The sequence below is a fragment of the Manis pentadactyla genome, chromosome 3, assembly GCF_030020395.1.
Source record: "Manis pentadactyla isolate mManPen7 chromosome 3, mManPen7.hap1, whole genome shotgun sequence".
Taxonomy (NCBI): Eukaryota; Metazoa; Chordata; class Mammalia; order Pholidota; family Manidae; genus Manis; species Manis pentadactyla.
Window position 1 is genome coordinate 127833827 of NC_080021.1, and position 26007 is coordinate 127859833.

Sequence of the window (26007 nt, forward strand, 5' to 3'; positions counted from 1 at the left end):
CCAGCCCTGCACCCCACTGAGGAGGCACGCACGGCTCAGGGCCAGGCTTGGGGTGTCCCCAGGCTCACCAGTGCTTGCTGCCCTCCCTGTGAGAGGCACTGCCTCGTCCTGCCACCCTGGCTGGACTGTGTATCTGGGGCTTGTGCCCTGCCCCCAGCCCTTTTGTGCCCACAAACTGAAGTGCTAGTGCTCCAGCCCTAGGCATGGACTGAAGGAATTCTGGCAGGACAGCATGAGGTCCCACAGAGTCTCTGTCTGCACCCCCTGCTCTCCCTGGGCTGACTGCTCTTCCCTTGCTTCCCACCCCTGACGAGCCCTGGGAACGGTGGCTCTGGGATGTGGCCCAGTGGGGACCTGGCAGGGATGTTACAGGGCTCTGTGCAGCCCTCCAGAAGGTTCTGTAGGAGAGCTCAGCTTCACTCTGAAGCTTCTCCCTGGAGGCTTCTAGGAAGCTGCTCCCATCCCAGCCACCCTCACCTGCTGGTGGGGATTTGGGCCAGTCACTATGAGGCATTGCTGAGCCCTCTTCCCCAGGCTGCCCTGATCAGGGTGGCCACTGACTGCTGCCCTGGTGCTTCTGTCCTGTAAGCAGCCCTCTTTCTTTCTTTTTTTTTATTAAGGTATCATTGATATACAATCTTATGAAGGTTTCACATGAGCAACACTGTGGTTACAGCATTCACCCATATTAACAAGTCTCCCCACACACACCCCATTGCAGTCATTGTCCATCAGCGTAGTAAGATGCTGTAAAGTCACTCCTTGTCTTTGTGCTATACTGCCTTCCCCGTGCCCCCTCCTATTTTATGTGAAGCAGCCCTCATTTTTAAAGTGGGGCGTAATTGACCTGTGAGAGATGCAGAGCTGTCTGCAGTCCTGTGGCTCTCCACCCTCATGCCTTCTGGCTCAGCTGCTGGCCGCTGCTGCTCTAAGCATGTTATGCTCCAGGCTGTGTGTGGATGGACGTGGGCTGCATGTGTCAGTGGCTGGCTTCTGAGCAGTGTGTCTGTGTAGGTGCCTGAATCGCCAACACCTCCTGGTGGACGTTGGGGTCTGGCTCAGGGAGCACGGCCTCAGGGGCCTGCATTTGAGCCTGTATGGACCATACCTTCCTCTCCTGTGTTTGGGACAGTTGCTCACAGCCACCCAGGTGCCTGGCAGAAAGGCCAGCCCCTCCTGGGCTCTGCTGCTTCAGAGAAGCACCACCCAGTGGTGGTGGCCAAATGCCAGCTGGGGATCACCTCCTGGGATCCTGGAAAGTTGGGTGGGGCCAGCATGACCAGCCTTAGCCAGATCTGGGAATTAAGAACCACTGCCCAAGTTGGCTGAAACATTCCAGATTCCTGGCCCTGGAAGGGCAACCTGCCAGTGTGCCCAGTATACCTGGGAACAGATGTTTCGGCTCCCCAGGTGATTTGGAGGTGTGGGCAACTGAGCCATGGGTTATGGGCGCAGGCCTGGTTCTGCTTGCTGACCTCTGCCTCATCTTTCCTGCCTTCACTGGCAGTCTCATGTGGGCAATGATGTGGAGGTGCTGGTTCTCACCAGGGAACAGAAAGAGCAGCACAGTGCACAGGCCTGGGGCATTGCCTGCCCACCCACCGTGTCAGAGCTGGGAGCAGGCAGCTAGGCCTTGAAGCCACTCCATTTCCTGTGCTTGGGAAGAGCCCTTCGTGCCACAGGGCCTTCTTGGGAAGTCTTTCTAGGTGTGTCTCTGTGGATTGCCAGCTCCAGCCCTTCTCGCCCCTTTCCCACGTTGACTGGCTATTTGGAGACCCTCCTTTGTGAGAGCTTATTCGGACCACAGCCAGTTTTCTGCGGGGTGCCAGCCTTGTCCATACTGTCAGGTGGGAGTCTGACACTGACACTAAAGAAGGCATCAAGTGCCAATGTGCCCTTGCCTCGTGGGGCCTTCTTTTCTTCTGCTGTGACATGAGAACTTGAGTTCTGAGATCTTGGAGGTAGGCATTAGATGAAATGGTATACTTCAGGAGACTTACAAGTGGTATGTCTTACTGTTACTAATTTTTTTAAATGGGAGGAGATCTCACTTTTATCTAGGATAAAATCAAACACACACAGTAAAAAGTGTTAACAGGCATGGGGAGAAATCAAAGCCACACTCTGCTGGTTAAATGAAAGGTGGCATGGCTGTCCTGGCAAGCAGTTTGGCAGTTCCTCAAAGTGTTAGAATGGCCCAAGCGGGGGAGAACGTGCAACCAGCAGTGCACTTCCCCCCGTATGCCCGAGGGAGCATGAACATGTGCCCAGGTGTTCACAGCAGCACCGTTCAAAACAGCCCCGAAGTAGATACCACCCAAATGTACCACCAAATGCTGGTATGTGCCACATGAATGGGCCGTGAGCCATGCTCACGCAGAAGCCAGTCATAGAAGACCACAGGGTGTGTTTCCCTTTCTGTGAAATGTCCTGAATAGGCACATCCACAGACAGAAAGCACATTGGTGGTTTTCATGTCTGGGGAGGGGAGCTGGCAAGGGACTGCTAATGGGGATGGGCTCTGTTGGGGGTGCTGAAAATGTGGAATTAGATAGTGGTGATGGTCACATGCCCTGGGAACACACCAGACCACAGAATTGCATGTTAAAGGGTGGATGTTGTGGAGTGTGAATTACATCTTTAAATTTTCAGGGGAGGAAATGGGGAGTCTTTTTGTTTGCTCAGTGGTCTGGGGAAACTTCACCCCAAAGGATTGGGGGCCCTTTCCTCATTCTTAACTACTGTGGGCCAGGTCGCAGAATCCCTGTGGCGACTGGCACCTTGCCTCCTGCTCAGTCTTTTCAGCACATGTATCCTTCCTGTGAGTTGAGCTGATGTTTTTTTATGTCAAGATTATAAATGTAATTACTTTTCTTAGTATGTATTCCTCATGTAACAATTTACCTTGGGGGGATTGGAGATCTCTAAAAGACCTTCTTAGAGATGTTTCTCAGTGTATTTTCAGGATAAAATCATCACTGGCAAACAGCATGGAATTAATTCATCCTTTTTTCTGGCCTCTGTTCAGTGAGTGTGGTGAGAGGTCCCTTGCCTCGTCCTCTTTAGGGGAGGCTCTCCAGTGCTTGTCTGTTATTTACTTGTGTATCCTGCTCTTTGTTAACACTTGCTCTCAGATTCGTCTGGGTAGATTCACTGTAGATGCTCTTTGTCTGGAATTAAGGAAGTCATACATCCATTTTTCCAGAGCATCTTAGTGCAGCTGGTGTCTTCCGTTAAAGTTGTATTGGTGCTGCTGGCTTTGTCTCCTTGGATGTGTGGGTGAGTCTCAGGTGGCCTGCCCTGTTGGCAGAGGTCTCCCCAGACTTACATGCTGAGTCTGTGGAGCTGCTGGAGGGGATGTGCGCCTCTTGAGCCTGCCTCGTGCGGGGGCTGCATGTGGAGCACTTTGGGCCTGGCTAGTTTTTCTCTTATGTTTGGGAGTTTGTTGTGTCACTTCCACACAGCCTGTTACGTTGTTCTGGCTCTGTTTGTGTCATGCGTGCGTGCATGTGTGTGTGTGTGTGTGTGTGTGTGTGTGTGTGTGTGTGTGTGTGTGTGTGTGTGTTCAGTGCTGCCCTCCCCCAGCACAGCACCGTCTTGTGGTGACCCCACGCTCTTGACAGATTTTTCTGTTTCTGTTTGTGTTTATTCAGTTTCCTGTTTGTTCTGTGAGCCCTCTGGGATGCACGTGGTATTGAGCTGTTTTCGTGTGTTTGGGTGTGTGCCAATGCATTTTTTATTTTTATTTTTTTTGAGAGGGCATCTCTCATATTTATTGATTAAATGGTTGTTAACAGTTAACAACAATAAAATTCTGTACAGGGGACTCAATGCACAGTCATTAATCCACCCCAAGCCTAATTCTCATCAGTCTCCGATCTTCTGAAGCACAACGAACAAGTTCTTACATGGTGAACAAATTTCTTACATAGTGAATAAGTTCTTACATGGTGAACAACAGTACAAGGGTAGTTAGTCATCATAGAAACTTTCGGTTTTGATCACGCATTATGAACTATAAACAGTCAGGTCAGATATGAATATTCGTTTGATTCCTATACTTGATTTATATGTGAATCCCACATTTCTCCCTTATTTTTATTATTATTATTTTTAATAAAATGCTGAAGTGGTAGGTAGATGCAAGATAAAGGTAGAAAACAGTTTAGTGCTGTAAGAAAGCAAATGTAGATGATCAGGTGTGTGCCTATAGGCTAAGTATTAATCCAAGCTAGACAAGGGCAACAAAACATCCACGGATGCAGAAGATTTCTCTCAAAACAGGGGGTTGAGGTTCTAAGCCTCACCTCTGTTGATCCCCAATTTCTCACCTGATGGCCCCCCTGCGACTGTGCCTGTCTTAGGTTGTTCCTCCCTTGAGGAATCTTACCCGTCTCTGGCTAACCAGTCATCTTCTGGGGCCATACAGGGAAATGTAAAGTTGGTAAGTGAGAGAGAAGCCATATTGTTTGAAAAGGTTAGCTTTTTACTTCTTTGCAGATTTATGCCCTGTGGGTTTTATGCCCAGCATTTGTCTTGAGGTATCTTTACCACTTGGAAGAATTATGATGCTCGGTAAATTTGATATGAGGCATGAATTCTATTTAAGGGTTGTAATTAGGAAGGAAGAAGAAAAGCTATAGAAGTAGCAGACGGAAGAAAACATGGGAAGGTTGGTTATTTCTTTGACATATCTTCTTGTAGAGTAACTTAGGCATGTATAGGTTTTAAACTACTAATTAAATTGCGCACACACATTAACATAATAGGAATACAGTTACATAACCAAAGCAGACCTACAATTACCAGCCATATCCAGTGAAACCAAGAAAACCAGTTAGGCACCCTAGGCATTTGTGAAAACTTATCTATGATATGATGGATATTGTCTAACTGAATTTGAAGGGTTTGAGAAAAATCAGACAATTTAAAACAACACATTCCTGGGAGCTGTTCACATCCCATATGTTCTTTTAACAGTAGATAGTCTGTAGTCTCAAGATTTTGGAGCACTGCAACTTGCACTTCTCCTAATTCTTGGTTGAGTTCCAAAAGTATAGATCCAGTCAAATTTGTTATTTTACTGTATGCACAGACCAGCTTAGATATCTCCTTCTTCATTCCAATGGCAATTCCAGGAACCAGTGGGATGAATGCAGCTACAACTGCAATAGTGCCAGGATCTTTGTTGACGTTTTTTGATGATCATCTTCTGAAATGACTCTTCCAGAGCATGTTGATGTTGGAACTTCTTCTTCATATTGTATCTTATTTCATTTTCTGGGTAGCCAAATTGGGCTTTAATCCTCTGTATAAACACAAACAGACACTTTGCCCACACTTTGATATGCCCTTTATACCATTGTGAAGAACTTATTGGAGGTCACCACACAGGAACTGCTTTTTTTTTTTTTTTTTATAAGAGAAAGGAATATTATCAGAAAAATGTACTTCCATAGCTGATCATCTGACACCCTTTAAATGGTCAAAATTAAGGATATTTAAAGCATGCATTAATTGTTGATTTACAGTTAGTTTTATCCTATCAGGGAGTAATCCCCCCCTTTTTTTTGTTATCGTTAATGTACAATTACATGAAGAATATTATGTTTACTAGGCTCTCCCCTATACCAGGTCCCCCCTGTAAACCCCTTTACAGTCACTGTCCATCAGCATAGCAAAATGCTGTAGAATCACTACTTGTCTTCTCTGTGTTGTAGAGCCCTCCCCTTTCTCCCACCCCCCCCTTTATGCATGCTAATCTTAATACCCCCCTTTGTCTTCTGCCCCCTTATCCCTCCCTACACACCCATCCTCCCCAGTCCCTTTCCCTTTGGTACCTGTTAGTCCATTCTTGGGTTCTGTGATTCTGCTGCTGTTTTTTTCTTTCAGTTTTTCCTTTGTTCTTATACTCCACAGATGAGTGAAATCATTTGGTATTTCTCTTTCTCTGCTTGACTTATTTCACTGAGCATAATACCCTCTAGCTCCATCTATGTTGCTGCAAATGGTAGGATTTGTTTTCTTCTTATGGCTGAGTAATATTCCATTGTGTACATGTACCACATCTTCTTTATCCATCCAATCATCTACTGATGGACACTTAGGTTGTTTCCAATTCTTGGCTATTGTAAATAGTGCTGCGATAAACATAGGGGCGCATCTGTCTTTTTCAAACTGGAGTGCTGCGTTCTTAGGGTAAATTCCTAGGAGTGGAATTCCTGGGTCAAATGGTAAGTTTATTTTGAGCATTTTGAGGAACCTCCATACTGCTTTCCACAACGGTTGAACTAACTTACATTCCCACCAGCAGTGTAGGAGGGTTCCCCTTTCTCCACAGCCTCGCCAACATTTGTTGTTTTTTGTCTTTTGGATGGCAGCCATCCTTACTGGTGTGAGGTGATATCTCATTGTAGTTTTAATTTGCATTTCTCTGATAATGAGCGATGTGAAACATCTTTTCATGTGTCTGTCAGCCATCTGTATTTCTTTTTTGGAGAACTGTCTGTTCAGTTCCTCTGCCCATTTTTTAAGTGGATTGTTTGTTTTTTGTTTGTTGAGGTGGGTGAGCTCTTTATATATTTTGGACGTCAGGCCTTTATCGGATCTGTCATTTTCAAATATATTCTCCCATACTGTAGGGTTCCTTTTTGTTCTATTGATGGTGTCTTTTGCTGTACAGAAGCTTTTCAGCTTAATATAGTACCACTTGTTCATTTTTGCTGTTGTTTTTCTTGCCCAGGGAGATATGTTCAAGAAGAGGTCACTCATGTTTATGTCTAAACGGTTTTTGCCTATGTTTTTTTCTAAGAGTTTTATGGTTTCATGACTTACATTCAGGTCTTTGATCCATTTTGAATTTACTTTTGTGTATGGGGTTAGACAATGGTCCAGTTTCATTCTCCTACATGTAGCTGTCCAGTTTTGCCAGCACCATCTGTTGAAGAGACTGTCATTTCACCATTGTATCTCCATGGCTCCTTTATCAAATATCAATTGACCATACATGTTTGGGTTAATGTCTGGAGTCTCTAATCTGTTCCACTGGTCTGTGGCTCTGTTCTTGTGCCAGTACCAAATTGTCTTGATTACTATGGCTTTGTAGTAGAGCTTGAAGTGGGGAAGTGAGATCCCCCCTACTTTATTCTTCTTTCTCAGGATTGCTTTGGCTATTCGGGGTCTTTGGTGTTTCCATATGAATTTTTGAATTATTTGTTCCAGTTCATTGAAGAATGTTGCTGGTAATCTGATAGGGATTGCATCAAATCTGTATATTGCTTTGGGCAGGATGGCCATTTTGACGATATTAATTCTTCCTAGCCATGAGCATGGGATGAGTTTCCATTTGTTAGTGTCCCCTTTAATTTCTCTTAAGAGTGACTTGTAGTTTTCAGGGTATAGGTCTTTCACTTCTTTGGTTAGGTTTCTTCCTAGGTATTTTATTCTTTTTGATGCAATTGTCAATGGAGTTGTTTTCCTGATTTCTCTTTCTATTGGTTCATTGTTAGTGTATAGGAAAGCTACAGATTTCTGTGTGTTAATTTTGTATCCTGCAACTTTGCTGTATTCCGATATCAGTTCTAGTAGTTTTGGGGTGGAGTCTTTAGGGTTTTTTATGTACAATATCATGTCATCTGCAAATAGTGACAGTTTAACTTCTTCTTTACCAATCTGGATTCCTTGTATTTCTTTGTTTTGTCTGATTGCCGTGGCTAGGACCTCCAGTACTAAGTTAAATAACAGTGGGGAGAGTGGGCATCCCTGTCTAGTTCCCGGTCTCAGAGGAAAAGCTTTCAGCTTCTTGCTGTTCAGTATAATGTTGGCTGTGGGTTTATCATATATGGCCTTTATTATGTTGAGGTACTTAACCTCTATTCCCATTTTGCTGAGAGTTTTTATCATGAATGGATCATGAATTGTCAAATGCTTTTTCAGCATCTATGGAGCTGATCATGTGGTTTTTGTCTTTCTTTTTGCTGATGTGGTGGATGATGTTGATGGATTTTCTAATGTTATACCATCCTTCCATCCCTGGGATGAATCCCACTTGGTCATGGTGTATGATCCTTTTGATATACTGTTGCATTCGGTTTGCTAATATTTTATTGAGTATTTTTGCATCTACATTCATCAGGGATATTGGTCTGTAATTTTCTTTTTTGGCGGCGTCTTTGCCTGGTTTTGGTTTTAGGGAGATGTTGGCTTCATAGAATGAGTTTGGGAGTATTCCCTCCTCTTCTATTTTTTGGAAAACTTTAAGGAGAATGGGTATTATGTCTTCTCTGTGTGTCTGATAAAATTCCGAGGTAAATCCGTCCGGCCTGGGGGTTTTGTTCTTGGGTATTTTTTTGATTACCATTTCAATTTCTTTGCTCGTAATTGGTTTGTTTAACTTTTGTGTTTCTTCCTTGGTCAGCCTTGGAAGGTTGTATTTTTCTAGGAAGTTGTCCATTTCTTCTAGGTTTTCCAGCTTGTTGGCATATAGGTTTTCATAGTAGTCTTTAATAATTCTTTGTATTTCTGTGGAGTCTGTCGTGATTTTTCCGTTCTCATTTCTGTTTCTGTTGATTTGTGTTGATTCTCTTTTTCTCTTAATAAGTTTGGCTAGAGGCTTATCTATTTTGTTTATTTTCTCAAAGAACCAGTTCTTGGTTTCATTGATTTTTGCTATTGTTTTATTCTTCTCAATTTTATTTATTTCTTCTCTGATCTTTATTATGTCCCTCATTCTGCTGACTTTAGGCCTCATTTGTTCTTCTTTTTCCAGTTTCGATAATTGTGATGTTAGACTATTCATTTGGGATTGTTCTTCCTTCTTCAAGTGTGCCTGGATCACTATATACTTACCTCTTAAGACTGCTTTTGCTGCGTCCCACAAAAGTTGGGGCTTTGTGTTGTTGTTGTCATTTGTTTCTATATATTCCTTGATCTCTATTTTGATTTGTTCATTGATCCATTATTTAGAAGCATGTTGTTAAGCCGCCATGTGTTTGTGAGCCTTTTTGTTTTCTTTGTAGAATTTATTTCTAGTTTTATACCTTTGTGGTCTGAAAAATTGGTTGGTAAAATTTCAATATTTTGGAATTTACTGAGGCTCCTTTTGTGGGCTAGTATGTGGTCTGTTCTGGAGAATGTTCCATGTGCACTTGAGAAGAATGTATGTCCTGTTGCTTTTGGATGAAGAGTTCTATAGATGTCTGTTAGGTCCATCTGTTCTACTGTGTTGTTCAATACCTCTGTGTCCTTACTTATTTTCTGTCTGGTGGATCTGTTCTTTGGGGTGAGTGGTGTGTTGAAGTCTCCTACAATGAATGCATTGCAGTCTGTTTCCCCCTTTAGTTCTGTTAGTATTTGTTTCACATATGCTGGTGCTCCTGTCTTGGGTGCACATATATTTATAATGGTTATATCCTCTTGTTGGACTGAGCCCTTTATCATTATGTAATGTCCTTCTTTATCTCTTGTTACTTTCTTTGTTTTGAAGTCTATTTTGTCTGATATTAGTACTGCAACCCCTGCTTTCTTCTCACTGTTGTTTGCCTGAAATATGTTTTACCATCCCTTGACTTTTAGTCTGTGCATGTCTTTGGGTTTGAAGTGAGTTTCTTGTAAGCAGCATATAAATGGGTCTTGCTTTTTTATCCATTCTATTACTCTGTGTCTTTTGATTGGTGCATTAAGTCCATTTACGTTTAGGGTGACTATTGAGAGATATGTACTTATTGCCATTGCAGGCTTTAAATTCGTGGTTACCAAAGGTTCCAGGTTAGCCTCTTTAGTATCTTACTACCTACCTTAGCTCGCTTATTGAGCTGCTATATACACTGTCTGGAGATTCTTTTCTTCTCTCCCTTCTTATTCCTCCTCCTCCATTCTTCATATGTTGGGTGGTTTGTTCTGTGCTCTTTTTAGGAGTGCTCCCATCTAGAGCAGTCCCTGTAAGATGCCCTGTAGAGGTGGTTTGTGGGAAGCAAATTCCCTCAGCTTTTGCTTGTCTGGGAATTGTTTAATCCCACCATCATATTTAAATGATAGTCGTGCTGGATACAGTATCCTTGGTTCAAGGCCCTTCTGTTTCATTGTATTAAATATATCATGCCATTCTCTTCTGGCCTGTAGGGTTTCTGTCGAGAAGTCTGATGATAGCCTGATGGGTTTTCATTTATAGGTGACCTTTTTCTCTCTAGCTGCCTTTAAAACTCTTTCCTTGTTCTTGATCCTTGCCATTTTAATTATTATGTGTGTTGGTGTTGTCCTCCTTGGATCCTTTCTGTTGGGGGTTCTGTGTATTTCCATGGTCTGTTCGATTATTTCCTCCCCCAGTTTGGGGAAGTTTTCAGCAATTATTTCTTCAAAGACACTTTCTATCCCTTTTCCTCTCTCTTCTTCTTCTTCTGGTACCCCTATAATACGGATATTGTTCCTTTTGGATTGGTCACACAGTTCTCTTAGTATTGTTTTGTTCCTGGAGATCCTTTTATCTCTCTCTATGTCAGCTTCTATGCGTTCCTGTTCTCTGGTTTCTATTCCTTCAATGGCCTCTTGCATCTTATCCATTCTGCTTATAAATCCTTCCAGGGTTTGTTTCACATCTGTGATCTCCCTCCAGACCTCATCCCTTTGCTCTTGCATTTTTCTCTGCATCTCTGTCAGCATGTTCATGATTTTTATTTTGAATTCTTTTTCAGGAAGACTGGTTAGGTCTGTCTCCTTCTCAGGTGTTGACTCTGTGATCTTTGTCTGCGTGTAGTTTTGCCTTTTAATGGTGATAGAGATAGTTTGCAGAGCTGGCAGGAGTGACAGCTGGAAGAGTTTTCCTTCTTGTTGGTTTTGTGGCCTTCCTCTCCTGGGAGAACAGCGACCTCTAGTGGCTTGTGCTGGGCAGCTGCGCGCAGACAGGGCTGCTTCCTGCCAGGCTGCTATGGAGTTTATCTCTGCTGTTGCTGTGGGCATGGCCTGGCTCCGGCTGCTACTCCAAAATGGTGGAGCCCTGTTGGAGGGGGAGCGGCCGGGAGGGTATTTATCTCCGTGAGGGGCCTCCGTGCTCCCTGCTGCCCAGGGGGTTAGAGTGCCCAGATATCCCCAGATTCCCTACCTCTGGACTAAGTGTCCTGCCCTGTCCCTTTAAGACTTCCAAAAAGCACTCGCCAAACCAAAACAACAACAGCAAAAAGTTAAATAAATAATTAAAAACAAACAAACAAACAAACAACAACAAAAAAAAACAGCTCGCTTTTCTTTGTCCTCAGGCGCCGGCCTCAGGCACCCGCTCACCGGTCTTGCTGCCCTGTTTCCCTAGTATTGAGGTCCCTGTTCCTTTAAGACTTCCAAAAAACACTCGCCAAAAAGAAAAAGGAGAAAAAAAAATGGCCGCTCCTGTTTCTTTGTTCTCCAGCGCCGACCTCAGGCACCCGCTCACCGGTCCTGCTGCCCTGTTTCCCTAGTATCCAGGGCTCCGTGCATGCACTGTGTCTGCGCGCTGGTCCGCGTGGCTGGGGCTGGGTGTTCAGCAGTCCTGGGCTCCCTCTTCCTCCCTGCTCCGAGTCCTCTCCTCCCGCCGGGAGCTGGGGGAGGGACGCTCGGCTCCCGCGGGGCCGGGGCTTGTATCTTACCCCCTTCACAAGGCGCTGGGTTCTCTCAGGTGTGGATGTGGTCTGGATGTTGTCCTGTGTCCTCTGGTCTCTATTTTAGGAAGAGTTGTCTTTGTTATATTTTCATAGATATATGTGGTTTTGGGAGGAGATTTCCGCTGCTCTACTCACCCCGCCATCTATCTTCTTAATTATCCCAATACATTTTTAAATAGCTTTTATTTTTTTATTTCTTATTATTTATTTATTTATTTATTATTTTGGTATCATTAATCTACAATTACAGAAAGAACATTGTTTACTAGGTTCCCCCCTTCACCAAGTCCCCCCCACATACCCCTTCACAGTCACTGTCCATCTGTGTAGTAAGATGCTGTAAAATCACTACTTGTCTTCTGCGCAGCCCTCCCCTTTCCCCCTCCATTATACATGCTAATCGTAATGCCCTCTTTCTTTTTCCCCACCCTTATGCCCTCCCTTCCCACCCATCGTCCCCAGTCCCTTTCCCTTTGGTAACTATTAGTGCATTCTTGGGTTCTGTGATTCTGCTGCTGTTTTGTTCCTTCAGTTTTCCTTTTTTCTTATACTCCACATATGAGTGAAATCATTTGGTACTTGTCCTTCTCTGCTTGGCTTCTTTCACTGAGCATAATACCCTCTAGCTCCATCCATGTTGCTGCGAACGGTAGGATCTGTTTTTTTCTTATGGCTGCGTAATAGTCCATTGTGTATATGTACCACATCTTCTTTATCCATTCATCTACTGATGGACATTTAGGTTGCTTCCATATCTTGGCTATTGTAAATAGTGCAGTGATAAACATAGGGGTGCATCTGTCTTTTTCAAACTGCAGTGCTGCATTCTTAGGGTAAATTCCTAGAAGTGGAATTCCTGGGTGAAATGGTATTTCTATTTTGAGCATTCTCAGGAACCTCCATACTGCTTTCCACAATGGTTGAACTAGTTTACATTCCCACCAGCAGTGTAGGAAGGTTCCCCTTTCTCCACAGCCTCGCCAACATTTGTTGTTGTTTGTCTTTTCGATGATGGCGATCCTTACTGGTGTGAGGTGATATCTCATTGTGGTTTTAATTTGCGTTTCTCTGATGATTAGTGATGTGGAGCATCTTTTCATGTGCCTGTTGGCCATCTGGATTTCTTCTTTAGAGAACTGTCTATTCAACTCCTCTGCTCATTTTTTAATTGGATTATTTGCTTTTTGTTTGTTAAGGCGTGTGAGCTCTTTATATATTTTGGATGTCAATCCTTTATCAGATCTGTCATTTATGAATATGTTCTCCCATACTGTCGGATACCTTTTTGTTCTATTGATGGTGTCCTTTGCTGTACAGAAGCTTTTTGGCTTGATATAGTCCCACTTGTTCATTTTTGCCTTTGTTTCCCTTGCCCGGGGAGATATGTTCATGAAGAAGTCACTCATGTTTATGTCCATGAGATTTTTGCCTATGTTTTTTTCTAAGAGTTTTATGGTTTCATGACTTACATTCAGGTCTTTGATCCATTTGGAGTTTACTTTTGTGTAAATAGCTTTTATTTTATAAGAACAGTTTTAGATTACAGAAAATTTGTGGAATACACAATTTTTTATTTTGTTCTGCCATCGTGTACATGTGGAATGTCTTCCATTATCAGGTTACTGTGATATCACTGCGTCCCATTGTTCTGCTGTGCTGTTTTACAGAGGGGGTGCCCTTCCACCTGCTGTTGGTCTTCTCACCTTTGATGTAAATTTTGATCACCTGTCTGCGTGCCTTCTGTCACAGCATTCAGGGCTAGACCTTTTGGGTCAGTGAACTGGGTGTGGATAGAGCCCTTAGCCTGTCAGTGCTGTGAAGTCCTTACCTCTCTGTCCCGTCCTTGAGCTCATACCTGTTTCCCTTCTCAGCTTGAGCCCCATTGAGTTGACAAGGCTCCTGTGGACGCCAGCTTGCTGCGGGTCCCACCCTTCGCAGCCCTCAGAGGCACCGGTCTGCCTTGGTGGCAGTAATGGGTGAAGCCATGCAGCTTGTGCTGGGGGCATCCGTGTTGGAGGCCCACCCTGTCGATCAGTGTCTGTTGAGCTTGGACTGTGCCATGGCCTTGCATTGAGCTGCTGTCCTTCCTCGTGGCAGCAGTGGGCAGTTACGCACCCAGCTGGGTAGTGAGCACTGCCCCCGAGATGATGCCTCTTGGGGTTCTGGCACACACCTGCCCTGAGGAGCTACTCCAGGGGCAAGGTGCTGGTGCGAACACCACTTAACTGGAAGGGAAGTGAGCGACGCCTGGGGGACAGTGAGGCTGCAGTGCTGGTGGTCAGTGATCCGTAGTCAGGACCACTGATGAGCCATGGTGTGACCATGCCATTTGTTCTGTGGTTGCCCTGATGCCATGCTTTGGAGTCCCTCCAGCTGGGACAGAGCTGGGTGCTGGAAGTGCTGCTGTGCATGGGGCAGGAATTCCAAAAACAAAGGGCCAAGAGTTCCAAACCCCAGCATCCTTGAGCAGACTGCTTCCCGACTGGCCTCACCTCATGGGATTTTCTCCTGGCATAGTGTGTGTTGGCTCTTTCAGGCCAAACTGGTGTCCGTAGAACCACCCTGCCGCAGGCCTGGCTCCCGCCACCACTCTGGCCATGGTTGTGGGCTGGCTGCGGTCCAGAGCTGGGCCAGCCCGCCTGTGCAGGTCTGCCTCTTGTGCCTGGTTGGTGCGTCAGAGGTGGGGCCAGCCTCTGCAAGCCAGGCTGATGACCAGGGCTGATGGCGGGGATGTCCACACCTGTGCTCCACTGCTGCAGGACAGACGCACCTCCACATGGGGCACTCGCCCTTCCAGGAGTGGCACAAGAGGAAGTGGCACCTTAGTACCAGCTTGGCGTTGCACACCATGGCTCAGTGAGGGGAGGGCTGCCAGTGCCGTGGGGCTCACACCAGCATTCCTGCCCTGTGGGGGCTGACAGCTCCCATGGCCAGGAGGAGGGGGCCTCCTCCAGGGCTCAGAGGCCTGGTCTCAGGACCTCCTCCCAGCCTACCTTGTCCTGCTTCTGGGCCTTTCTAGTCCATTTCTGCACTGGAGCCCCCATCCTTCTGGGCTGGGGTCCAGTGTACCAGGCCCAGGGATGGCCCTTGTGGCACACACTACAGCTTCCCATGAGGAACCACAGGGAGGAGGTTCTGGCCAGGCCAGGGCTCCGCATACTGCTTGAGGCCACATCCGGCTCTCAGCCTTGTTTTGCAAATAATGTTTTACTCGCTTTTACTGCTATCTCTCTGTTGCTTTCACAGCACAGAGTTGAGAGTCTTGCAGCAGACCCCACGCCTGTGTGACGGTTGTTTTTATGTGCCACCCTGGCTGGGCTGAGGGCGCTGGATAGCTGGGGAAGCATCGTTTCTGGGTGTGTCTGTGTGGGTGTCCCTGCAGAGGTCAGCGTTTGATTCACTGGGCGGGCCTCACCAGTCCCTCAGGCTGAACAGAAGAAAGCTGAGCGGGGGCTGCGCTCTGCTAGAACTGGGCCAGCACCCTCTGCCCGCAGCACCAGTGCTTCTGGCTCTCGGGCCTCCCGTGGTCTCGGCTTGCACATGGCGGTGGTGGGCCTTCTCAGTCTGCCTGAGCCCAGTCCTTGAATAAATCTCCCGTGCAGCCTTATGTGTGTCCTCCGGGTTCTGTTTCTCCGAGGAGCCCTGGTGAGCACAGCTCTCTTCCTGTTTGCCTCCCCTCAGGCCTCGTCCCAGCTGGATGCCCCATCAGAGACACCTGTGGGGAAGGAGTGCTGCAGCCTCTCCAAAGGCGCCTTCTTTCCTTGAGAGGGCCTGTGCCCTGAGCTGGATGGTCAGGGAAAGGCAGATGAGACCTTCTGCCTGAGAAGTCCACACTCTCCCCATGGGCACCAGGCTCTCAGTCCCCTTCTGGTTGACCCCTGTGTTTGCCCGGGACCCACCCAGTGGCTCTCTCTGAATCCCAGGCCTTGTGCTCATGGACTCTTGCCAGCCCATTCCAAATTTCCCATTTAGGTGTGTTCCAGTATAGCTTTACCTGCAGAACCAGACTTGGGCCAGACGTGGCAGGTGGGGCCACTGTGTACCAACTGTCCATGTCTGGGAGTGCTTCAGGTGGGCAGTGAAAGCCTCTGGTCTGTAGTTGCCATCTCTGCTTCTCTGGCTTGCCTTTGTCACCAGATCTTGGCCTGGTCAGCGCAGTGGGGCCCTGGGTCTGGACAGCAGAGCATGGGCCGGGTGTCTGGGGCCTCCTGTGTGCCATATCCTTCTTGGGGCTGTTGGGGGTCTGGGCATTTAGTACCATCAGAAATGCCAGCTGTGGGGGCCTTGGTGGGCCCCCACCTCAGGGGAAGCCAAGGTTCTGCTTGTTGCCTGAATGCACTGTCTACGGGAGCCCCACCTTCACAGGGGAACCCTGGTGGCTCCATTGTCTCCAGTCCAGCATGCCCTAAAGTCAGGCCCCATGCTCCACTCCTGCTGTGAGCCCCTGGACAGGTGCCCCACGTCCTGGGCTCACCACCCTTGACACCTGATCCAGGCTGCGTTCGCCCTCCCAGAGCCCCCTGCTCTGTCCACACTCTTCCAGTGCCTCTGAGGCCCCCACTCCTGGCACGCCACATCGTTGGTGCCCTCCACACCTGGCTTTGAAATCTTTCCCTGGGCCCCCTCGTTTGGCAAACCCACCACCTCTGGCCCTGGCCTAGGTTTCTGAGCTAGCAGGTGAACTTGAAGCAGGCTGGCTGTGACCTCATGCCTGGACTTGCCCAGCCCGGGCAGCCCCAGGGGGACATCAGGGCAGTGCCACCGCCACCTAGAAGCCCAGACAAGTGTGCTGTGGTTAGAAGGCTGTCAGCCAGGGGGTTTTGTGGGTGGTGGTAGGTGGAGGCCCAGGCTGGATTCCTGGTATGCCCTGGTGGAGGCCCTCAGATGGACAGCAGCCTGGGGGGAACACAGTCAGCCTGTGAAGGTGGCTGGGACTAGTAGGCCCACAGCCAGGTGTGCAGTCAGGCAGCACATGCTGTGCTCTGAGCACATATGGGGTGGGCGGGGCGGGGAAGGCAGGTGAGCTTTGAGCTGGAGTCAAGGCCGTGCAAGGTGGCGTGCAGATGGGTAGCTGAGTGACTGGGCATGATCTCCGTCCAGCCTCTCGCCCTCTGTTCTGGGCGCTGGGATATGTGCGCAGGGACGAGGCCCCCTAGGTTTACTCTTCCTGGGATTGGATAGGATGCTAGTTGATCAGTTCTCTATGGGTACACGCTCCTGAGAGCAGCCTAATCTAGAAGACAGAGGTATCCGTGACCCTGGCAGCCATGGCACACACTTGTCTGTATTGCCTGGAGTCTTTTGTGACTGGAGTCATGCAGCACAACTGCATTTGGCCTGACTTTCCACCCAGTATGATCTCCGTGCATCTGTACCATGCATGCCACTGTGTGCTGCTGAGTGGCATTCCATCGTGTGGAACCTCTGTTGTGCCACTGCTGGCTTATCAGTCCCTTTCAGCCCATGTGGTTGTCTTGTTTTGGCTGTTACAGATATGCTTCCACTGCTCTAGGGTAAATGCCTAGGAGTGACTGGCTGTGCTCTGCCTCACATACCTGCTTAGCTTCCTCAGAGTCTGCCCATTCTTTTCAAAGTGCTTACACCATTTTATATCCCCACCAGCAGCAGGGGCTGCCCCGCGCCCGAGCCAGCCTTGTGGGTCAGGGTCTTAAACATCCCTGTAGCTGTGTGGTGGGGCCTCGTTGGAGCTGTTGCGTGTGACTCCCTGGTCACTTATTTGCATGACTTGAATGTCTTCTCTTTTGATTCTTTCCCATTTACCCTCTAGTGTTCAATTATTTTCCCATTGTTCATTAGTTTTTCCTTGGCAAGTTTTGAGAGTTCCTCTATTCTGGCTATAAGTCCTTTATCAGATGCATGATGTGCACATTCTTTCCAGTCTCTGACTTGCCTTTTCGTTCTCTCTCTCCTTGTGAAAAGAGTTCTGGACCTTGGCTATACAACAGTGTGAATATTTGTAACACTTGCGAACTGTGTGCTTAAAAAATGGATCAGATGGTAAATTACTTTCAGCTTTCTGTGTCCTTATTTTTGTCCCATATAAGTCTCATAAACAGCATATAGTTGGTTGGGTTTTGGGTGGGGATAGTTTCTTATATCCAGTTTGAAAAGCCTTTTTTAAAATTCTGATCACTGTAACATGCGTTCGTGTCTTCAAAATCATGTGTATTTATGTTTCTCAACAAAGTGTGTGATAATGAATTTGGATTGCCAACACACCCATTATTAATTTTAGTCGATTTTTAACCCCCACCCCCACCCCGCAACTATGCACTACTCCTTGCCTCTGGCAGCCACTAACTTGTTTACTGTGTTTTTGAACTTTGACTTAGTGGGGTTTGTTTGTTTGTTAGGTTCCACATTAAGACAGACTCTAGGTGTTTTTCTGTGTCTGACTTACTTAGCATAATGCCCTTGGGGTCCATCCCACAGCCACTCAGCCCTGGTTTAGCCTTTTTTCTCTGTGTGTTTCTGTTGGGTAATCTTAGCCGATTCTCCGAGTTCACTGCCGTCTCTTCTGCGTCTCTAACCTGTGATGGGCCCACCCAGGCCCCTCAGGAGCACGCTGCATCTCTTGTCAGTCCCTGCCTGTGTGTTCAGCACCAGTCTGCTCCACAAGCTTGAAGAAATCCGTCCTCCGCACCTTGCCCCGCCCTGGTCTGGCTCCCGGCCCTGTGGGACAAGCTTCCCTGCCCCTTCCTTCACCTGCCGAAGCTCCAGCTGGATTTCACCAGCTTGGGAGATGGTGCTGGTACTCCTATGTGTTTTCTTGGCTTTTTTGGGATATAGTTTGATGCTTTTATGTTTTGCTGTAAAGCTTTGTGCCAAGGACCAGAGAACATTCACCAGGCCCCAGTTTGGCTGGGCCTGCAGTGTTCCACCTGCTGCTTGGGGCCTAGGGGCACCCTCTGGTGGTGGGAGCTGGCGCTGCTTTCAGTCTGTGTGAGCGATGGAACTGTTCTCTGTCTCTCTGGGCGGCCTTTTTGCAGTGGCTTCCTCACAGGCCTGCACTGGCAGCTCCTCTGTGTGCCCCTCTGCCACTTTCCCACCTTGTGCCCTGCTTCCAGAACTGCTGCCTCTCAGGCCTGCTCGCTGCCTTGAGCCTGTTTCTGTATGAAGTTCCTTCTGGTGGGGGGTATGAAGTTCCTGTCGTGGGCACACCTGTGCCCTGCCCTCACTACCTGGTGTTGAGTGGCATGAAAACCATTGCTTGGTCACATACACTAACAGTTATTTTTAGTTTTCCACCCAAGAGGTAGACCAGTCCCTGCTGCTGTGTTTTGGCAGGAGATGTAGGTCGCCACCTCTGATGTCTGAAGAGCCAACAAGTGCTTGTGCGCCAGGCTGGAAGCTGGGCAGAGGTGAAGATTCAGTTCTGAGGCCAGCAGGCCTGGACTGGCTCTTGCATGTGTGTGTAGTGTGCACACATCCACATGCATACATGTGTGGCACAGTGTTTAGCCACCTTGCCTCAGGACAGTCTCATGGGGACATAACGCCTTGTGAAATGTCCGCACTCCGGCTTGAGGTTCATGAGTGGCTCAGCTCTGGTTGCCCAGTTAGACTTGTCTGCAGGTTTGGAGAGACACCCTTGAGTTGGCCCATGTTTTCCAGAGCACCTGCCCAATGGGTCAGGTCCTTTCTGTGTGTTTGGAAACCCGGCAGGTCTGGCAAGCCCAGGGCTGGTATGCAGCTGGGGATTGGGCTGTTGCCTGGGGTGAGGCAGGTCCTGGGTAGACACAGATTTGTGCCTTGGTCTTTTCCTGAGACCAGGTTGGAGGAGGAGGAACACAGAGACAGAAATCCCAGAGCTGAGCGGACTTACTTTGAAAAGAAGCCAGCATCTCCCCAGGGTGGCCTGTGTGTATGAGCAACACCCGCCCCGTGCTCAGAGGGAGACCTGTCAGCCTGCCCAGACCTTGCCTCTCGTAGCCAGTGCTTTGCTGACAGAGACCCGTCATTTTCTGCGTTTTGTTTTTTTTGTAGTAGAAACTGTCTTGCTCAGTAGCATCCTTATATACAGCTTTGTACATTTTCCCCATTGTTTTCTTGGGCTCACTTTGCAGACTTCCTGTGAAATACTAAATGAGTGGAAATGCTCCTCTTTCTCTCAGGAAGTAAGAGTATCAACTTCCTTTTCCTTAGGAGCCTTATAAAGAGACAGGGTTCCCTACATGGGGCAGTGGGAAGGGGACAGTGCAGAAGACATACCCGCAGGCCTGTGGTGCGGGGTCTTGGGTCCTAGGCAGTGCAGAGTGAGGAGACAGGGGAAGCAGAGGTGCTGGCCTGGCCCCTTGCTGGCTTGATGGGAGGCCAGGGATGCCCAGGACCTGAGGTTTGGGGAGGGGGCAACCCCTCTCCTTCTGGTACTGTCAGTGCTGCACCCAGGCCCTGGGCAGGCAGGTGGGGGTCTCCCAGCTGGGGCCTGTGTGCTGGCCTGTTGACTAGTCCTGCTGTCCTCACTTGGGCGGGACGTGGGCTCCCACCCTCCAAGGCCTCCCCAGGTGCAGGTGTCAGGTGTCTCCCAGGACAAGTGAACAGAGGGTCAGGATCAGGCAGTGGAAGGGTGCCTCCCTGGGCCTCAGTTTCCCATCTGGAGTGTGGTGGAAAGGGTGCTCTGTGGGCTGTGGGACCGCCCTAGTGTCAGGACCTGACTCTCAAGAGGGCCACGCTGCGGGTCTGCACTATCTCAGCAGCCCGATCAGCCTGCCTAGTCATTACCTGCCCCTGCGGCCTGGCCCCACCCACTCGGTCACTGTCCGCCTCTTTGGTCCCGCCCCCGTGGCCCCGCCCACCTGGTCTCTGGTCCTGGCTCCCCACCACCCCCACCCCCGAGCCCTGGCGGTGTGCTGAGGTGTGTGCTGAGGTGTTTTGCATCCTCCTGTGCTCCTCCCGGTGGCCCCTCAGGAGACCCTCTCACGGTGTCTGCTTTCCACAGGCCTTTGGACAGGCGCACACGAACCACAAGAAGGTGGCGGCGGACGGCGAGAGCCGGGAGGAGAGCCTGATCCAAGAATCGGCGTCTAAGGAGCAGTACTACGTGGGCAAGGTGCTGGAGCTGCAGGCCGAGCTGAGGCAGCTGCGCAACGCACTGGCCAACGCGCAGTCTGAGAGCGAGCGCCTGGCCTCCGTGGCGCAGGAGCTCAAGGAGGTACCACGGGGCTGGGGAGCCCTGCCACACCACCCAAGCCCACCCGCCAGCCCTGCTGTCCGGGGGCTCCTGCTGCCGCCCCGACTCCTCCCTGGCAGCCCGCCTCTTGTGGGTGCAGGTCTGAGTCTGCCTGCCTGCCTGCCCCGCCCCAGTGGGCCTGACCTAGTGGTGAGGGGTGGGCAGGTGCCTGGCGTCCCCGGAGAAGAGTGGAGGCTGGGCTCTGTCCCTCCGCCCCTGGGAGGGTGTTCCTAACCACAGACAGCCACAGGCAGGATAGTGGGAGCCCATGGGAGCCCCATCTCACCTGGGGCCTCAGAGGCCCCACAGTTCTCATCTAGAGGGTGAAGTGCCTGTTCTGGGCCATGAGGAGACCTGCTCTCTGCCCTCTGTTCTCTGGGGTGACAGGAGCAGATGAGTGGGCAGTTCTGAATGGCCAGGCCAGCACTGAGGGTGACACATCAGACCTGAGGGAATGTGGCAGGCAAGGTTTCACAGGGCTGGGAGAGGACACTCTCAAGATTTAGGGCAGAACCTAGGGGCTGGCATCAGTGGGGAGCAGTTGCTGGGGGTCAGAGGTTTCCAAGGCCTAACCTAGGAGGAGCTTGGCATCCCTGGGAGACTGGGACACCAGCATGTGTCACTCCTTCCAGGAGGCTCTGGTCAGTGGGAAGAGGGGCCATCAGGAAAGGAGCTCAGTGGTGCAGAGCTGCCATAGAGCAGGTCTCGGTCAGAATTGCTGCTGCTCCTGTTCTCCCACTGCGACCCACTGTGCACCTTCTGTGCCCTCCGTCACTGGTTCTGTCTGAGCATACCCTTCCACAGGCCTTCTGTGGTTCTCGGTCCTGCTGCATCACTGAGCCAAGCCCCTCCGTGGCCTCCTGCATGTGGCTCATACCCAAGGCTCAGGCCTGATGAAGGCTGGACTCCAAGAATGTGACTCCATACACCACCCCAACACCATCCCCATGAGTGCCAACCTACTCTTTGGCATGCCTCAGCAGCACAGGCCTTGCAGGGTCATCCAGGAGACTCCCCTTCCGTGAGGAGGGCTTCTCTGCCCAGTGTCTGGTGCCTCTGACCCATCTTACCAGCCCCATTTCTCTCTGACAACCAGCTCAGATGTCTGTTCCCCATGCCCAACTGTCCAAGAGTACCCCTTGGCCTCCATGGTCTGATGCATGTAGCAAACACTTTCAGTGGTGGGATAGTCCAACTGCCCCGTAACTCACCCTGTCCAAGACCCTTTAGGCATCGTTACTTCCCTCATATTGTGAGTGGGAAATCAAGGTGCAGGTCTGGCTACAAGTTGAATGTCCCTGGGCTGACAGTGTAGTGTCCTGATCTCTGACCTCTGCACTGTGTGGACAAGCCCTGCCAGCCTTCATCCTTGATCCTTGCTTGGGTCCCATTTTGCAGATGGAGAAGCAGAATTCCAAGGAGCCAGGCATGGCTACCACTGGCTGGAGGCAGATGAGATCCTTTTCACGTGCTGGTCTTCCTGCCCTAGTGGGTCCTGGCCTTGCCACCCCCAGTGGCCACCATATGTTTTGGGCTCTATGCAGGCCCAGGAGTGAGTGACAGAGATGTCCCACCAGGAGTCCTCCCTTTGGCCCCCCATGCCAGGAGCCAGGAAGTAGCTTATTTCTCGCTGTGGTGGCATCTGGGCCACCAGGAGTCTGCCGGAGGGAAGCTGGGCATTTGGTCACAAGCTGAGGTGACTGGTAGGTCAGGAGCAGTAGCGCTAGGTGCCAGGGTGGGCTCTGTGCTGTGGGTTGGACAAGCCACCACAGGACACCTGCCAGAGCCATGGATTGGAGGTGGTGGCTGTCACATGGACAGAGAGCCTGGAGGCTCGGAGATGGACCTGGGTGTGCAGAGGAGGCAGCGGGGGTGGAGCCCTTCAGGGGAGGAGGCCCTGAGGGAACGGATCCCCCAAGGAAGCATACATCCCTCCCAGGGAGCAGGGCTGGACCCAGCTTGCCCAGGGTGTGACATCTAGCAGCCCCAGGAGATCAGGGAGATTGGCAAGGGAGGGTCTTCAGGGGCAGGGTGGACACCCCCAGAGTGTGCTCACTGCCCCCCAGCCTCTAAAATCACATCTGGGAAGCACATGCCCCACTGGTAGTGGATACTCCTTAGACTCTCAATGCCTGCTTAAAGGTGCCCCGGCCCTGCGCAGGCACACTGCTCTGGACTTCTCTTGGCAGCCACAGCTGTGGGCACTGGGCCTTCCTAGATGCCAAATTCTAGTTTATAGCTTAATTTTAACAGTGTAACCAGCCTTGCTCACTTTGTGGCTACAGTGTGCATAGTAGCCCTAGAACCTTCTCCATCCACATGGAAGTGGCAGTGCCTGACCTATCCTGGGACCCTGGTCAGACTGCTCCAGTGTCTACCTTGGGACCAGGGGTTCAGCCTGGGTGGCCACCTGTCACCTCCCTGGAGCCTAGTGGGAGAAGGGTGGCAGGAAGTGCAGCTGAGGCCCACACCTGTGGGCCCAGCAGGGGAGAACCCTCTCCTTGCGGGCCCTGGCTCTTGACTCCTACACTATTCTGATCCCAGGGTCCCTCCCCTGATGCTCCGTCCTGTCCCTTGTCTCCTTGCTCCCCACAACCCCCTGCTGCCTAGGGCCCCTGTGGGCACAGCTCAGGCTGCAGGACCCCATCATCCAGGGAAACACACTGCTGCTCTGGAATCTTGTGGACAGGGAGTATCCCCCGTCTATCTGGGGGCCTGGCACACCCACCTTGGGCTTTAGTCTCTCCTGGGGTAGATGTGGAGAACAGGCAAAGGCCTGGCTCGGCCCAGGTCCTTCTCTGCCAGAGCATCCTGCCCCATATCTCCTCTGCTGGCCAGAAAAGGCTGCCCCCTCTGGTGAGGCCCACTGCTCTGTCTTCCACGGGCCTGTACGTGCTTCCTCGCCAAAGGGAGCATCTTCCCCCACTCCCTGCTCAGGTTGCTGGGGGCGAGGCCATGATGTGCTGGATGGACCGGCATGTGAGGGCAGTTCTCAGAGGCACAGGTGAGGGTGGCCGACTCAATAAGGTACCTCCTGGGTCCCAAGGCTGGCTCTTTTTGTTGACAGGGAACATGAGGTCTGGGGTTCCAGGGGAGGGGACAGGTGTGCCCAAGTCCATCTGGCTGCACCCTGTGGGGTCTGGCCTCCACAACTGCTGTGGCTGCCCTCATAAGGACTGCCGTCAACAGGCATGCCCAGGAGAAACCAAAGCCCTCCGGGGCCAGTCAGAGATTGTCTGAGCCTGTACTGGGCATGTGCTGGGTGGAGATGCCTAGCCCCACACGGCAGGAGCCTGGTCGGGGTGAGAACCAAAGGGCCGGCTTGGTTCCCATTGCATCAGCAGACAGCATCTCACCCACAGTGTGGTGTGCAGGCCAGCTCGAGAAGTGGTTTGGGTCGTTTCACTGCCCACAGAGCTCGCTGCAACCTGCAGGGACCTGCAATACCTTGTCAGCCAGGGAGCAAGGTAGGAAACGTTCCCCAGAGCCCACATGGACCCTGCGACCTGCCTGTCTGCCCCAGTCCCAAGCTGGGAAGGTGGCATCTGCCCCAAGTCTCTCCATAGCCCAGAGGGCCTCCTGGGCCTGTTGGTCCTGATGTGTGAACCTGTGGGGAGGTGATAGGTTTCAGGCCTCACCTGGTGGCCATCGGTCAAGGAGAGAGGGAGCAGTTGGCCAGGGACCAGTGGGGCACCCATGGGATGGGGGAGGCTGTGTGCAGGCAGCAGGTGCTGGAGGGGGTGAGGCAGGCACAGGTGGAAGGCAGTGGAGCCAGTGAGAGGCTCCAGCCGGCTGAGTGGAGCAGCCTGCAGTGTGGGGTGGTGGGTGGGTGCGCATGGGCCCCTCGCCTGCCCAGATGGCGGCATTGCTTCACCCTGCCGAGCCAGTGTAGGCCTGTTGTGGCCTCTCTAGGGGGTTCCACCAAGGTGATGGTATGTCTGTGGCAGGGTGCCCAGAACAGCTGGTGCTCAGTGTAAGGGTGCCAAGCACCGCATGGTACAGGCTCACAGTGTCTGTGATAGGCCCCTGAGGCCGAGGATTCACATGGCTGGGCACTCCTGGGAACATCCAGAGAAGGCAGGTCCACTGAGACTGGAAGCAGACTGGTGGTGGTTAACTGGCACGCTGTTTCTTTTAAGGGATGAATCTTCTGGAACGAGATAGAGGCACACGCCCTGAGTACACTGAAACCTCTGCACGTGTGCTTCCCAAGGCACGCTCACAGCAGGTGCCCCGCCCTCAGTAAGCGTGGCCTGAGCTGTGCCAAGCAGGTGATCTCCAAGGCCAGGAGGCGGGGGTCCCTGCACAGTCCGCCCAACCTGTGGCCTTCACATCCTCTTCCATCTACCACAGGCCACTTGTTCTTTGAGGGGAGTTGTTGAGTTTTAAATACAGCCTGCTCAGAGGGATGGGAATGTGATGTGCTCCTGGCTACCTCCCGGCTAACCTCCCGCGTCCTCCCATGCTGAGTGGGCAGGGTTCCCACAGGGGTGTCTACCTAGTGGACTGAGCTGCAGGCAGAGCACCCCTGCCCACCTCACCAGGCAGAGGCTGTGACACAGTTACAGATCTCATGTGGGCATGATAGCGGGTGTGGTGGGTGGGTGCGTGGGGGGAGAGGCAGTTACAGGGAACAGCACCCACGAAGTGTGACTGGGCCAGGGAAGAGTGGCCATGGCAGCAGGTGTCCCAGGTCACCATCAGGCAGGTGGTCCCCTTGTAACGGAGGATTGTGGTCTTTTGGAAGCCCTTCCACTGACTGGATGAAGACCCCCACCTATGGATCATGATGTGTCCTACCCATAGGTTATGATTAAATGTTAATCTCATCAGCAGTACCTGCTTGGTGGCATCTAGACTGGCATTTGACCCAATGTCCAGGTCTCAAGACTTAGCCAAGTCAACATGAAAATGCCACCACGGTGGGTCCGACTGGGAACCAGGGAACCACCGTGTTGAGGTTGTGGGCAGTGGAGGTCATGTGGGCTTCGTTAGGGATTCCGGCTGCCCCTCCGGATAGGTGCAAGTGAGTGAGTCTGTGCCCTCCTGGTGCCAGTCTCACTGTATGGTGTGTGTACTTCTGACTGGTGAATGGGGTTCGCTTTCTGGCAGCCTTGTTCTTCTCCAGCGGTAACTGGGTATCTACCTCTGGCGCAGAGCCGGCCTGGTTGCACTGCCGCAGGGCCCAGC

General features: G+C 50.6%; 1 protein-coding gene across 3 annotated transcripts in view; it reads left to right on the forward strand.

The window, feature by feature from the left end:
* The window catches only part of BICD2 (BICD cargo adaptor 2), a 61847-nt gene that overhangs the window by 18040 nt on the left and 17800 nt on the right, over positions 1 to 26007 (forward strand). For all 3 annotated transcript variants that reach the window (XM_057498428.1, XM_036896845.2, XM_036896847.2), the window contains exon 2: positions 20587 to 20799. In XM_057498428.1, the coding sequence (XP_057354411.1) occupies positions 20587 to 20799 (213 nt within the window). The remainder of the gene's footprint in view (positions 1 to 20586; positions 20800 to 26007) is intronic.